The following is a 13,940-nucleotide window of genomic DNA, read 5'->3' on the forward strand; positions in this document are numbered from 1 at the left end:
TAGCTCGCAGAACTCGGTACTGGTCAACGACTCAGTGTTTTGAGTGTTGAGTAGATTCTAGCTTAAAGGCCTGTAGGCTGTTGCATTCAAGAAATCAACAGATATGTCTGTGATTGGCTACATTATTTAACGCCGTAAAAACATGTTGTAAATAGAATACATGCGAATGCTACACCACTGATCTAGACAAACTAATATAGATTTCAAACATTATTAAAGACATGAAAATAGTCAGTAATAAAATAAGAACAAAAAAAGAATTAGTAATAACACAAATAAAAACAACCGAACAAAGTTCAGGTACAGTAATAGAAATGAAATGTAATCAAATGTAAAATGACTCTGCATGGTTTTCTTTTTATAATTAAAATATAGATTAATCCTTATTAAAGTTACAAAAGTTATTCAGCTAAGATCAGTGAGTGATTTTCTTTTTCTTTTGCTCTTTGATTAACATTTAATGGCACAGACAGAAACAGGAATATTAGGCTGCTGTCACTTTAAGACCTAATGCACTGTTCCAATATACTGACATGCATGCGCTTTCTTTCTCAACTGTTTATGTTCACTTAAGACCGGGAAATTTTAACATAAATTTGTGTGTATTTGTCCGTTCAAGAAGACGTGAAAGAGATCTCAACTCCGTATTCGCGCAATATATGAGAGACAGCTTTCTGTGTTCATGCGTTGGATGTGTGTACGAGTGCCGAATTGAGTTCTCTTTTGCATCCTCTTGAGCTTGAATGGTTTAAAATCACATTAAAACAAGCGGAATTGAAATGTGCGTGTCTTATTGAATCTACGGTTCTTGGAAATTCTGAACCGGTTCTAAACTGGAACTGGTCCTCGACACCCAACGCTACTCAGTAGTCTATATAAGTGCTCAAAGTAGCTTGTAGAGGATTCTCAAAACAGGACTAGATGTCTACTAGTAAAAACCTGATATATAAAATTATGACCTAAGCAGCACCTTCTTGTGAATGCAGCTTCTGTCATTTCATTTTAGTGACTGTGAACTGTAAATCAGACACTGTTCTCATTAAATGAGCAGCTCAGTTCAGTGTAGCAGCCTGTTATTTTGCAGGACGACTTATTTTGACTTATTTTTACTCTCGCTACACCCAGTGTAAGGCGCACACTGCAGATAAGGTGTTTGCCAAGGGTTCAGTGTGCCAGATTTCAACAACACCCTTCTGTCTCACCAACACACTGACGCCAAATCATCAGATTCCTCGGCTAATTTAAAAAATATATATATATTGGCTAGACATACGCTGTCTAAATAGTGCCAAACTTTGTGGTATAAAATGTAATGATATAACTCATGATATATACCATGATACTGATTACCATATTTACACCATTCAAAAGTTTGTAAGATTTTTTGTGTTTTTTCCTGAAAGAAGTCTCTTCTGCTCACCAAGGCTGCATTTATTTGATCAAAAATACAGAAAAAATTATGAAATATTATTACAATTTCAAACAGCTGTTTTCTATGTGAATCTCTGTTAAACTGTAATGTATTATCTTTACTTAGTCACTTTTGATCAGTATCCAACAATATCCAACAAAACATGCTAATGACATGTTATTTATTGTAAGTGTATCCTGAATCTGGTTCGTGCCTGTGTGTTTTCTGCAGTGAGTACACAGAATCCACTGTGCTGTTCGAGTCTGAGGAAACCAGTGAGCATGTTCTCAAAACCAGCCAGCGCGCTCGACCCAGACTCTGCCGCCTGCCTGGTGTAGATGTGCAGTCGTCTTCTGCAGACAGTGCAGCCAGGTATGAACCTCCAGCGTCTGCTCTGCTTCACACCGGCCGTGTGTTTCTGTGTACTTACAGCTCGGGCCTTTCTGTCATTACCAGTTAGGAGGCAGGTGACTCTATTATGCGTGTAAACGAATCTGTCCTGAGTGTTAACACACACACGCACACACACACACGCACGCACACACACACACGCACACACACACACACACACGCACACACACACTCTCTCTCACACACACACACACAGCTGTGGATGGTTACTGTAGCCCTGTGATGAGAGACGGACGGTGTTTCCAGAACCTTCTGCTCACACACAGCCAAAGCACAATGCACACAGATATTCAGAGTGAATTTAGACACTGCACCGTACAGATTATATAACAGTCTATTATTTATTAGTGATGTTTCCTAAGGTACTATTAATTTATCCTGCTCAGTTTGCACTGCCTGCCACAGAATAGCAAAAGTAAAAATAAATAAATAAATAACTGTGAGGTAAAAAAAATATATATTTTTTCACAGTTCTGAGTTAAATCTCACAATTATGATTTTTTTTTTGTTTGTTTTTGCCACGGAATAAAAAAAATTAAAAAGGTAACTGCTTCTCTTTTTTGTTTGTTTCTTGCAGTTCTGACTTTTTTCTCGCAATTCTTACAATGCAGACTTTTTCTCTGAATACTGAGTTTATATCTTATATTTACAAGTTATAAGCTCTTAATTGCGAGTTTACATCTTGCAATTCTAAGACAATTAATTTCTCTTTCATGAGGTTATGCTTAGGTTTACATAAAGCTGAACAGATTTTCATATTAAAATTTTAGGATATTTGGACTGGAATTGAATGACTTTTAAAAGTCAAGGCAACGTGACGGGTCACTTTTTTAAATTTATTTTTTAATATGGAAGCAAAAATTCCTTGTATATAAATGTATTATTTAATATATTGTCTAATACATAAACAATGTATTATTCTGAATATTTTTAAAATGCATTAATTTTATAGATTATTCATTAATATATAAAGAAATATATTTTCTTTTTGTTACTGTATTTTGCTGTTTCACATCCCTAAAAAAAAAAAGAGTAGGCAGTGTGCAGTGTTTTATGCTAGTCTTCTGGTCAGACTTGTGGGATGGCGGTCCCCCCTTGTGGTTATTTGCATGAGTTACAACTATCAACCTTATTTCTTCTCACTGACCTGAACTCTGTGTTGCTCTGGCAGTGACCGCACGCAGTGCACTGAGCTCTACTCGCGGCAGGGCACCAGCGACACCGTCGAGGAGGCCGTGAGCCAGCGAGAACTGAGAGAGCATCCAGACAAACTCTGGAGCAGCACTTCAGACCTGCGGACGCCTCTGAGAGCGGAGCAGGTGTGCTGGACGCAGGGCGAGGCGGACATCCCTCCGTCGTACAGTAAAGCCACGGGCCTGGACTCAGTGTGTGACGCGGAGGGGAGGAGGCTGAGGATCCAGACACCTGAGGAGAAGAGCGCCGACGTTCTGCTCTCAATGAGCCATCAGCTGACAGCCAGCGAGCTGCTGCGGAGCAGGTGAGAGCATGTCATGTGACCTCAGTTAAACACCTGCAACACAAGCTGGACACAAAAATGTGTTCAGTTACATTTCTTTTTCCTCTCCAAAAGCATCATCATGACTTTTTTTATGTATACTACCATTCAGAGTTTGGGGTTATGATCTTTTAATGTTTTTGAAAGTCTCTTCTTCTCACCAGTGCTGCATTTATTTGATAAAAAATACAGTACTATTGTGAAATATTATTAGAATGTAAAACAGCTGTTTTCTATGTGAATATCTGTTAAACTGTAATATATTTCTGTGATGCGCAGCTGTATTTTCAGCATCATTACTCCAGTCTTCAGTGTCACATGATCTTCAGAAATCATTCTAATATGCTGATTTGCTGCTCAACAAACATTTCTGATTATTATCAATGTTGAAAACAGTTGTGCTGCACAATATTTTTGTGGAAACCGTAATGCATTTTATTTTTCAGGATTCACAGATGAATAGAAAGTTCAAAAGAACTGCATTTCTTTGAAATATTTGTTTTCTAACATTATAAATGACTTTACTGTCAGTTTTGATCAATTTACTGTGTCCTTACTAAATAAAAGTATTAATTTAATAAAATTACCCCCAAACCTTTGAACAGTAGTGTATGTAAAAATACAATCATGTAATATTTGACATGTGTATCAATTTCAACAACACTTAAAATTATTTTTAAAAAAAAAACAGTAACCATAATACATCTTTAACAGTAACCATAATATTTTAAGGCCCAAGTGGTTAAATTATTTTAAATTATGTTCTTAAAACAAGGCTATTTGTGTCATGTGGAGTAAGTTGGGGAGAAAAAAAAACAAACAAAAAACAGATTAATTACAATTTGTTTTCATTTCTTTTTTTATTTCATGATATCTTTGTTTCCTTTTGTAACATTTAAATACAGATATAGATGTATAGATACATTTAAATATAGTAGTATTTATTTATTTATTTTTAACGTATTGCTCCAGTATCTCAAAACGGCTGGTTCCCATTGTGACAACAAAATAAAAGTGATAAATATGTCCTGGGCAATAACTGTGAAAATGTTCAAAAGCCTTTTGTGGCCAAGACTTTAATTATGTAGACTTTTTTTTTAATAAAATAAATAAATAAGAAATAAAATAAAAAAATACTAGAAATTGAAAAAGTGTGACAAGTCTCCCTGTATGTGAAAGCACACTTCAAAAGTGCATTATAGCTGATTGTGTCTGTTTCTCTCCGTCAGGATGTTCTATGACGAGGAGCTGGAGGCGTCGGAGCATTTCTACCGCTCTCAGCCGCAGTTCCTCCAGCTCTGCTACGCTCTCTACAGCATGCTGGTGGCTCACTCTCAGATGGTGTGTTATCTGGTCATCATCCTCAACCACATGATCTCCGCATCGGTGGCCACGCTGGTGCTGCCCATCCTCATCTTCCTCTGGGCCATGCTGTCGGTTCCCCGTCCCAGCAAGCGCTTCTGGATGACGGCCATCGTCTACACGGAGGTATCGCTGCATCTGTGACGCTCCATAGATTCAGGATCGATCGTTCAGTATCTCCATGACACTGAGTAACTTTATCTTACAGTGTCCTTGTTACACACGTTACATGCACTTACTATAGCAATAAGAGTAAATTATGCATAATTACAAATAACTAAAGCAAACCCTAAACCTGTAGTACATGTTGTTTATTCATATTACTCAGTACTTAACGCAGTAATACATAACTTTTAGCGCTCTAGCGGGTAATAAACAGAACTGCATCTATACACCTACATCTGTATTTAAATGTTACAAGTTAAAAAAAAAGGAAACAAAGATATCATGAAACAAAAAAGATATGTATTGCAGCTTTAATTGTATAATCACACTGCAACAAGGACACCTTAAAATAACCACATTTTGGTTTGCATTAGTTATCTAACATTAATTAACAATGAGCATCAAATTTATTTCAGTATTTATTTACTAATCCTTGTTTATGTTCAAATAAAAACACAACTGTTCATTGTTAGTTCATGTCCGCTCAGATCCATTAAATAATATTTATAAATATAATTTTTGTTGTTAATCATGTATTAGTAAATGTTGAAATTAACAAGTAAGTTTAATAAATGCTTTAGAAGTTTTTTTTTATTGTTCATGTTAACTAATGTGAACAAATTACTTACTTACTGTAAAGTTTTGTGCACAGAACTCATGTTGTGTTTCGGAGAGGATATTCTTTTTCCTGAAAATGCTAGTTAATGTTCTTGCATTGGACTAAAACTTACTGACTTCGCTCACACAGGGTTTAACAAATTACCAAAAAATATATATAATTTTAGTGCTTTTTTGGGATTTTTATCCCACCTTGTTATACTTGTGGTGTTCCAGATGTCCAGCACACAAAAAATTGCTTCGAAATCTCTCGATATGCGATATTATCACCAAATCTTGGATTCAATCTTTGTATCAACTTGTTTTTTGAAAGTAGCACAGGTTTTGTGTTTGTTTTTGGAGTTGATTGATCGCAGGCCTCATTGATCTGAACTTAATATGCACCTCAGTTATTGAGTGAATATTGCCAAAATTATTCACAAATAATGCTTTTTTCACTCAAAAACTGATGCATAAACTCAGATCAATGAGGCCTGCGATCAATCAGCCCCAAAAGAAACACAAAACCTGTGCTACTTTCAAAAAACAAGTTGATACAAAGATTGAATCCAAGATTTGGTGATAATATCGCATATCGAGAGATTTAGAAGCAATTTTTTGTGTGCTGGACATCTGGAACACCACAAGTATAACAAGGTGGGATAAAAATCCCACAAATCCCACAAAAATCCCAAAAATGATAATTTCACCAAAGGAGAGATTTACAAGCAATTTTTAAAAAGCCGGTCATTTTTGACCAGGAACACCAAATTAAGTAAAGGATTTTCACGAAGTTGATACAGTAGTTACTAGGGCTGTCAAAAAAAAAATTCGAATTTCGAATATTCATCGAATTTAAAATAAAGATCCACAACATTTTTGCATTTGAATTTTAGGTGTGCGTTAAGGAGGCAGCTTTATCAGCGGCGCACGAGATGCGATGACGATGTAAGTGTCGTTGCATTATAATGCTTTTGTTAGCCTGTCCAGTTGAAGCCACTAGATGCGGCGCTGCTGTGTTGTTCATTACAAGTATTGCGGGAAAAGAGAACATCAATGCGGAGAAGATCTTGTTTACGTCAAAACTGAAACCAAGCCGTTCACACAGAACACATATTTCACACATTTTCTAGAGGGACATCTATCAGCGTTGCACTCGCGTCTCGCACAAAAGAGAAAGCCATGGAAAATTAATGCAAGTTCAACTTTGAAAAAACATATATCGAGACTTTGGCGGGTTTTTATTATTCAGTTACGAATGTAGTTTTTTGACAGCCCTAGTAGTTACAGTAGTTGTATAATATCGACCGGTTGACCACATACAAATAACCCATAGTGGTTCATCTTAATACAATGTTGCACGACCTGTAATTAACCTGCTTTAGTCTAACAGTTATCATGTTGCGTTGTTCTTTCTCAAAATAATATATTCTTATTTTCTCACACAGGTCACCATAGTGATCAAGTACTTCTTCCAGTTTGGCTTCTTTCCGTTTAACCAGAGCATAAAGCTGGACAAATCCAAGCCCTTCCACCCTCCCAACATCATCGGTGTGGAGAAGAAAGAGGGCTACGTCCACTACGACCTGATCCAGCTCCTGGCGCTCTTCTTCCACCGCTCCATCCTGAAGGTAGAGAGACGCTCTGTGATGTGTGTCACGTGTCTTGACTGAACATGCAATGTGAACGCGCTCTTCTTCCTCAGTGCTACGGTCTGTGGGATGAAGATGAGCCCAGGTCAGGAGGTCAGACTGCGAGCTCTCATTCAGACAGTGAAGAGAAAGACGCCTCACCCGTCTCCACACACATCCGGCTGCCCAGAAAACCCCTCCGACAGAGCTCCAGCGTCTCGCAGCGCTCGGCCCGCTCTAAACCAGGTGCGCTCAGATACACGCTTCTGCTCGTGCACTCTGATATCTGAAGGTTCGGTCACATTTGGTGGCTCAGAAAGGTCTAATTGCAGTGGTTCTCAACCAGGGACCTCAGCAAACTTCCAAGGGGGCCTCGAGATGACTTAAAAACAAGACAAAACAAGCTTTAAAATCAGCTAAAACTGCTGCAAATCAGGTTGTAAGCTGACATATTTCTTACTTTAATTTGTTCTCTTAAGAACAACCATATTTGAAATTCCCAGTCTTGGAAAAAAAATAACACATGGAAAAGTCATAGTAAATATTAAAATTTTTTTAAAAAATCATGTACATTTTTATAATTTATATAAGGCTTTCTAGTTATGTCAAGCTCTATTTTTTTTATAACTTGCAGAAATTGCTATTTGTCAGTAAAATATAAACAAAAAAACATAATCATGAATTTGCGTGACCAGCTGAACCCGATGTGAAATCTGTGTGTGGAAATCTTCCAGCATTCGCTTGGATTTCTATTGAAATCAGTGGATTTTGGCTGTGAAAAATTTGCTGAAAGAAAGCACACTTTTTTTCCCAAGGAACACGTGTGCTCCTAAAGTCAAAAATCAGGAGCACATTAAAAAAACTTGGGATGCAAGGAGAAAAGAGTACAAAAAGTGCACTCATTCAGCTTGAAACTGTATTTGATAGTTGTATACTTATAAATCCTATAAACAGATTTCTAGTAAAATCTATATATTGACTGTGTTAATTAATGTTTGCTGTTGCTACAAGAGTTTACATTGAATTAAATGCTAGATACAGTTTATTGTGTAACCAAATTAGCAATATTACCCAAGGAAAACAAAACAAAACTTTATGCATAATACAGGACTTCTAATCCTAAAGAAGCCTGAAATGCACCATGATTTTGAAATGTCTATGCTTTGCTATTTCTGGCTGCTCATTCAGAAAGACGAGGGAGATAAAATGCACAACATCTTATAAACACCATAAAGCAAACGCTGTCATAATTCATCAACAGTCGATCGCAAGCATTTGGCGTAAATGTGTGATTTTCATTGTTTGCAAACTACAAAGAAACCGCAAACCTGTAAAACACACAACAGCGCTGCGTTTGGACTTTGAATGGCCAGCGTTCACATTTACTTGATGAAATCAGAGTCTGTTTAATTAACAATCACATTAGGCTTTTCTATCCCCAAATGTAAGACCTCTTAGAATCATCAAGATGATTAGACATTTTAAATACCTGCAGGGGCTTGTTTATTCGCACACATGCTCCCAAATAGGTTTCACAGCTGGCACACATCTGTTTTTAGTCTCAGAAGCCCTGCGGGTCCCTGACCTCGGCTCTGGATGTGTCTCCGCAGGCAGCAGCGGCTCCAGGACGAGTGTGCGTTCACTGAGCGCTCAACTGAAGAGCCGCAGGGAGCTCATTTTGGACAAGCTCAGAGAACAGCTGATCAAAGCAAAGCGCTTCACTGTCAAAACGTGAGACTCCCGCTCAAGTCGCTCATTTATTTGAAAAGGAAGTTACATCGTCATATTATTTTTGTAATTGTTCGATCTGATGGGTTGCTGTTGTTTCAGGATTCTGGATATCTACATTCCCATTCGGCAGTTCTTCTATAACCTGATCCACCCGGAGTACAGCGCCGTGACCGACGTCTACGTGCTCATGTTTCTGGCCGACACGGTCGACTTCATCATCATCGTTTTCGGATTTTGGGCTTTCGGGGTTTGTAGAGCTTCACCTGCTCAAACACATGACAGCTTAAAGGAGTAGTTCACCCAAAAATGAAAGTTTGCTGATAATGTGCTCACCCTCAGGCCATCCCAGATGTAGATGAGTTTGGATATTTAGAGAAATGTAGCATTGCATCAGTGTCTCAGCAATGGATGCTCTGCAGTGAATGGTGCATTTACAGCAAATTTTCATTTTTGGGTGAAGTGTTCTTTAACATAAGAAATCCTGTTTGAAAAAGCAGTTAAAATTGGCATGAAACAAAAATAGGGACAGATATTTTGTTCCATGTTGTGATGAACATCCAAGTGTAACGGATTATTAGAAAAGAAAAAACTTTGTTCTATCCATCAGTTTTTGAGTTTTTATAAATGTGGGTGTTGCATTAAAAAACGAGTGTGAGTTTGTAGTCTATTGTAAGAAAGTGGCACTTTTAAGTGGACAAGTCTGTATTGTGACATTTTGATTAAAAGTTATTAGCTCAAAATACTAAAAAAAATTAAACATGCATGGATGAATCGTTCGCAATAATCATGCTGACTTTGAACAAAAAAAATACAATTATTACACACCATCTAAGTGCAATAAAACTGAAGTGAAACTGGTTTCTCCACAGAAACACTCTGCTGCGGCTGACATCACTTCCTCTCTGTCAGAGGATCAGGTTCCCGAGGCCTTCCTGGTGATGGTGCTCATCCAGTTTGGGACGATGGTGGTGGACCGTGCGCTGTACCTGAGGAAGACCGTGATGGGGAAGGTCATCTTCCAGGTCATCCTGGTCTTCGGCATTCACTTCTGGATGTTCTTCATTCTCCCAGGAGTCACCGAGAGGTAAATGACGAATACTCTCATTATTGAACCCATTTAAGAAGCTCGAGGCTCATCAAGCATGTGATTGGATTTGATTTAGGCGCTTCAGTCAGAACACAGTTGCCCAGCTCTGGTACTTTGTGAAGTGCATCTACTTCGGTCTGTCAGCCTATCAGATCCGCTGCGGTTACCCCACTCGCGTGCTGGGAAACTTCCTGACCAAGAGCTATAATTACCTCAATCTCTTCCTCTTCCAAGGGTAAGAAATACAGCTGGACTCATTACACAGCCACATTACAGTGTGTTCATCCTCAGAGACTCTGATCCTGTGATCACAGAGCATTACAGGATATTAAAGTCAATCTTCATGTGGATGACCACAAATATATCAATGCTAATGTATATACAAAGTTTAGGGTAAGTATGTATAATAATTCCATTCATCAAGGATGCATTAAATTGATAAAAATAAAATGTATCACAGTTTCCACAAAAAATATTGGGCAGCTCAACATTGTTGAAATGTGTCTTGAGCAGCAAATCAGCATATTAGAATGATTTCTGAAGATCATGTGACACTGAAGACTGGAGTAATGATGCTGAAAATACAGCTGCGCATCACAGAAATAAATTACAGTTTAACAGATATTCACATAGTAAACAGTTATTTTGATTTGCAATAATATTTCACAATATTACAGTTTTTACCGTATTTATGATCAAATAAATGCAGCCTAGATGAGCAGAAGAGACTTTCGTTCAAAAACATGTATATATAAAATGCTAAAACTTCTATAGTTAGGCTATTTTTTTAAATGAAATTTATTGCACATTTCTACATGATAATGGTTAAACAGTTTATGACTGCTCAAAATAATAAAATCACATTTGGTAATCAAGATTATTGTCATTTTATTTATTTATTTATTTTTACATTAGAATTCTCAGAAAACACGATCACGAATAAAACGATTTATTGTGCAGCTTTTTAATATCGCTGATGTTTTTGTTCATAAAAGCCATAGGCCAACTAAGGCCATGCGTTACATTGATTTTACCACGGTTCAGAGGGTTTTAAGCACTCTGCTTCAAATCATGTTTACTTAGCCATCATAAAATCACTGCAATGCCAGCTTCTTATTACTTCATGCCAAAGAATGCCTAGATTTGCACATTTTTTCAGTACTAGACATAATGTTGTAATATATACACAGTTTATTTGGGGTTTGTCAGAAGTGCTGGAGTCCTGACCGAGTCTCATCTTTCTGAATGGTGCTCAGGTTCCGGTTGGTGCCGTTCCTGACGGAGCTGCGGGCGGTGATGGACTGGGTTTGGACCGACACCACGCTCAGTCTGTCCAGCTGGATCTGTGTGGAGGACATCTACGCTCACATCTTTGTGCTCAAGTGCTGGAGGGAGTCGGAGAAAGTGAGATGACGTCCAGCCAGTGTTTGTCAAAGCAGCACTCAGAAGCAGGATTCACGGTGGTGTGTTTGTGTGTTCTCAGAGGTATCCTCAGCCTCGAGGACAGAAGAAGAAGAAGGTGGTGAAGTACGGGATGGGGGGGATGATCGTGATGCTGCTCATCTGTATCGTCTGGTTTCCTCTGCTTTTCATGTCTCTGGTCAAATCTGTGGCTGGAGTGGTCAACAAACCGCTGGACGTGTCTGTCACCATCACACTGGGCGGCTTTCAGGTGTGTGAATAACAGCTGAGAGGCGTTGTTAGGTACGACGTGGAGTGTCGTACCTAACCCCCTTAGCTGTTATAAATTCACTGTAAACCACGGCTTCACGGGGCTTATTGCTTTTATAAAATGGTTATTCCATATACGTAGTAAGGTTTCACAAAAAAATAAAACAGAGCAAATAAAGTGTAATGATATTCATAAAAACAGTATTCTTCCACCAAACAATGTAGTTCCTCAGAATCAGTTGTGGTTGCAACAAAGTGGTTGCCGAGCAACACACAGAAGTAAACAAAGGTGTGTGTTCGTAGAGTAATTTACAACAGCTTCGAACGCGGCCCAGCCAATCAGAATCAAGGACCGGAACTCTCCGTTTTATAATTGAAATTATGGAAGCCCATTTCTGCCACGGAATTAAAAAATAAAACAAAAAAGGTAATCGCAACTTTTTATCTCTCAATTCAGACTTTGCTTTCACAATTTGGACTGTTTCAGAATTGCGAAATATAAACACAGAATTCTGACTTGATTTTTGTTTTCGCCATGGAATAAAAAATTAAAAATGTCATTTTTATCTTACAATTTGGAATTTTTTTTACAGTTTAAATCTTGCAATTCTGACTTTTTTGATATATAAACTCAAATGTTAAAAAAGGTTTAGAAGTGTGAAAAGTTGTATTTATTTTTTTATTCTGTGGCATAAACAAGCTTCCATATGAAATAAATATTAGCGGAAATAAAATGTTAAAAAACATTAAACTTGTTTTATGTCAGCTAAATGCAAAGGCAACATTTCTTGTTTTCATTTAGTTGAACTGCTAAAATATCAAAAACTTAATCAAAACTATATAATAATAATTTATGCATTTAGCAGACGTTTTTATCCAAACACTGCATTCAGGCTAGGGCTGCACGATAAATCGCATGTGATATTTAACGCGCATCTTATCAGTAAAGCCGGTTCTGACGAGCTGACGAGCTGCGCAAAAAATCGCACGAATATGAACGTGGTTTTGCGCTGCTCGTCAGTGAACAACGGCTCTGTGTAGTTAATGCTGCTCAATGTGAAAGCCCGCAGGTGATGGAGATTTACCGCTGATTACAGAACCGGATTTCTGACAAGATGCGCGTTAAATATCGCATGCGATTTATCGTGCAGCCCTAATTCAGGCTATACATTTTTTACCAGTACCAGTATGTGCTGCTAACACAATGCTCTACCACTGAGCCACAGGAACCTTATATAGACATAGACAATAATAAAATATTACTGTTACTGATTACAGATTACATGATGTAAACTGTAGTTAGTAATGTAATCTAGGTTACTCGGTTTAGGTAATGCATTCTGACTACTTTTTAGATTACTTTTTATCTAACTTGTTTTAAACTTACAATTAAACATATCATATTGATATAAAAGAGCAAAGAGAAAGAAAATGTACTTCATTTTTCCGTATCAACATCATAAAATGCATCAAATATTACATTACACCACATATATTACACAAAATAAAAATTTTAACGCTTGAACACTAAAAATAGAAATATTTTGTTTACCTAAATGTAATTTTAGATGTAACATCAATGTGTTGTTAAATTATTGAAATATGAACTTCCTCAGAGATATTTCAAGTAAATATTTTATGTCAACTTTTGGGAATCCCTGCGTTACACGAACATTGGGAACGTTGGGAATCTGATTACGTAATCCAGATGACATGTAATGGGCTACAACGCAGCACTGTTGACTGAAACTGAAATAAGAGTTTGATCAGATATGTCTGTGCTGTCTAGCCCATCTTCACTATGAGTGCGCAGCAGAATCAGCTGAAGGACGTCACTGACAGAGATTTCATCAGCTTCATGAATTCATACAGACACAATTCTGTAAGTCACTCATCAGCGCCGGTCTGTGGTGTGATGGTTTGGAGAAACTCCACTCTTTAGTTGTTGTGTAGTGTGTCAAGTGCAGCTCGATCTCTTTCCCAGAGTGCACTGCAGTTCTTGGAGGCGTACACTGCGGAGGACGTGACTGTGGCAGAGCTGGAAGGAAGCTCGAACTCTCTCTGGACCATCAGTCCTCCCAGCAGAAAGAACCTGATGGAGGTCTTGAGCAAAGAGGACCAGTTCCCTGTCACCATGTCCTGGAGCATCCAGAGGTACATCACCTGCACTGGCCACCTCACTTTTAGATATATATACTATATGTGACCCTGGAGCACAAAAGCAGTCTTAAGTCGCTGGGGTATATTTGTAGCAACAGCCAACAATACATTGTATGGGTCAAAATTATAGATTTTTCTTTTATGCCAAAAATCATTAGGATATTAAGTAAAGATCATGTTCCATGAAGATATTTTGTA

At 37.8% G+C, this 13,940-nt stretch overlaps 1 protein-coding gene across 1 annotated transcript in view; it reads left to right on the forward strand.

Moving 5' to 3' along the window:
- Positions 1-13,940, forward strand: part of LOC107734312 (piezo-type mechanosensitive ion channel component 2-like) — a 46,580-nt gene that overhangs the window by 24,718 nt on the left and 7,922 nt on the right. Inside the window, exons 23-36 of the mRNA XM_016546245.1 lie at positions 1,643-1,783; positions 2,994-3,320; positions 4,568-4,826; positions 6,911-7,093; positions 7,168-7,365; positions 8,520-8,824; positions 8,924-9,071; positions 9,694-9,908; positions 9,988-10,146; positions 11,168-11,315; positions 11,395-11,583; positions 13,372-13,464; positions 13,567-13,784; positions 13,931-13,937. Of these exons, the coding sequence (XP_016401731.1) occupies positions 1,643-1,783; positions 2,994-3,320; positions 4,568-4,826; positions 6,911-7,093; positions 7,168-7,365; positions 8,520-8,824; positions 8,924-9,071; positions 9,694-9,908; positions 9,988-10,146; positions 11,168-11,315; positions 11,395-11,583; positions 13,372-13,464; positions 13,567-13,784; positions 13,931-13,937 (2,590 nt within the window). The remainder of the gene's footprint in view (positions 1-1,642; positions 1,784-2,993; positions 3,321-4,567; positions 4,827-6,910; positions 7,094-7,167; positions 7,366-8,519; positions 8,825-8,923; positions 9,072-9,693; positions 9,909-9,987; positions 10,147-11,167; positions 11,316-11,394; positions 11,584-13,371; positions 13,465-13,566; positions 13,785-13,930; positions 13,938-13,940) is intronic.

The sequence above is a fragment of the Sinocyclocheilus rhinocerous genome, unplaced genomic scaffold, assembly GCF_001515625.1.
Source record: "Sinocyclocheilus rhinocerous isolate Xijiao unplaced genomic scaffold, SAMN03320098_v1.1 scaffold1812, whole genome shotgun sequence".
Lineage (NCBI taxonomy): Eukaryota > Metazoa > Chordata > Actinopteri > Cypriniformes > Cyprinidae > Sinocyclocheilus > Sinocyclocheilus rhinocerous.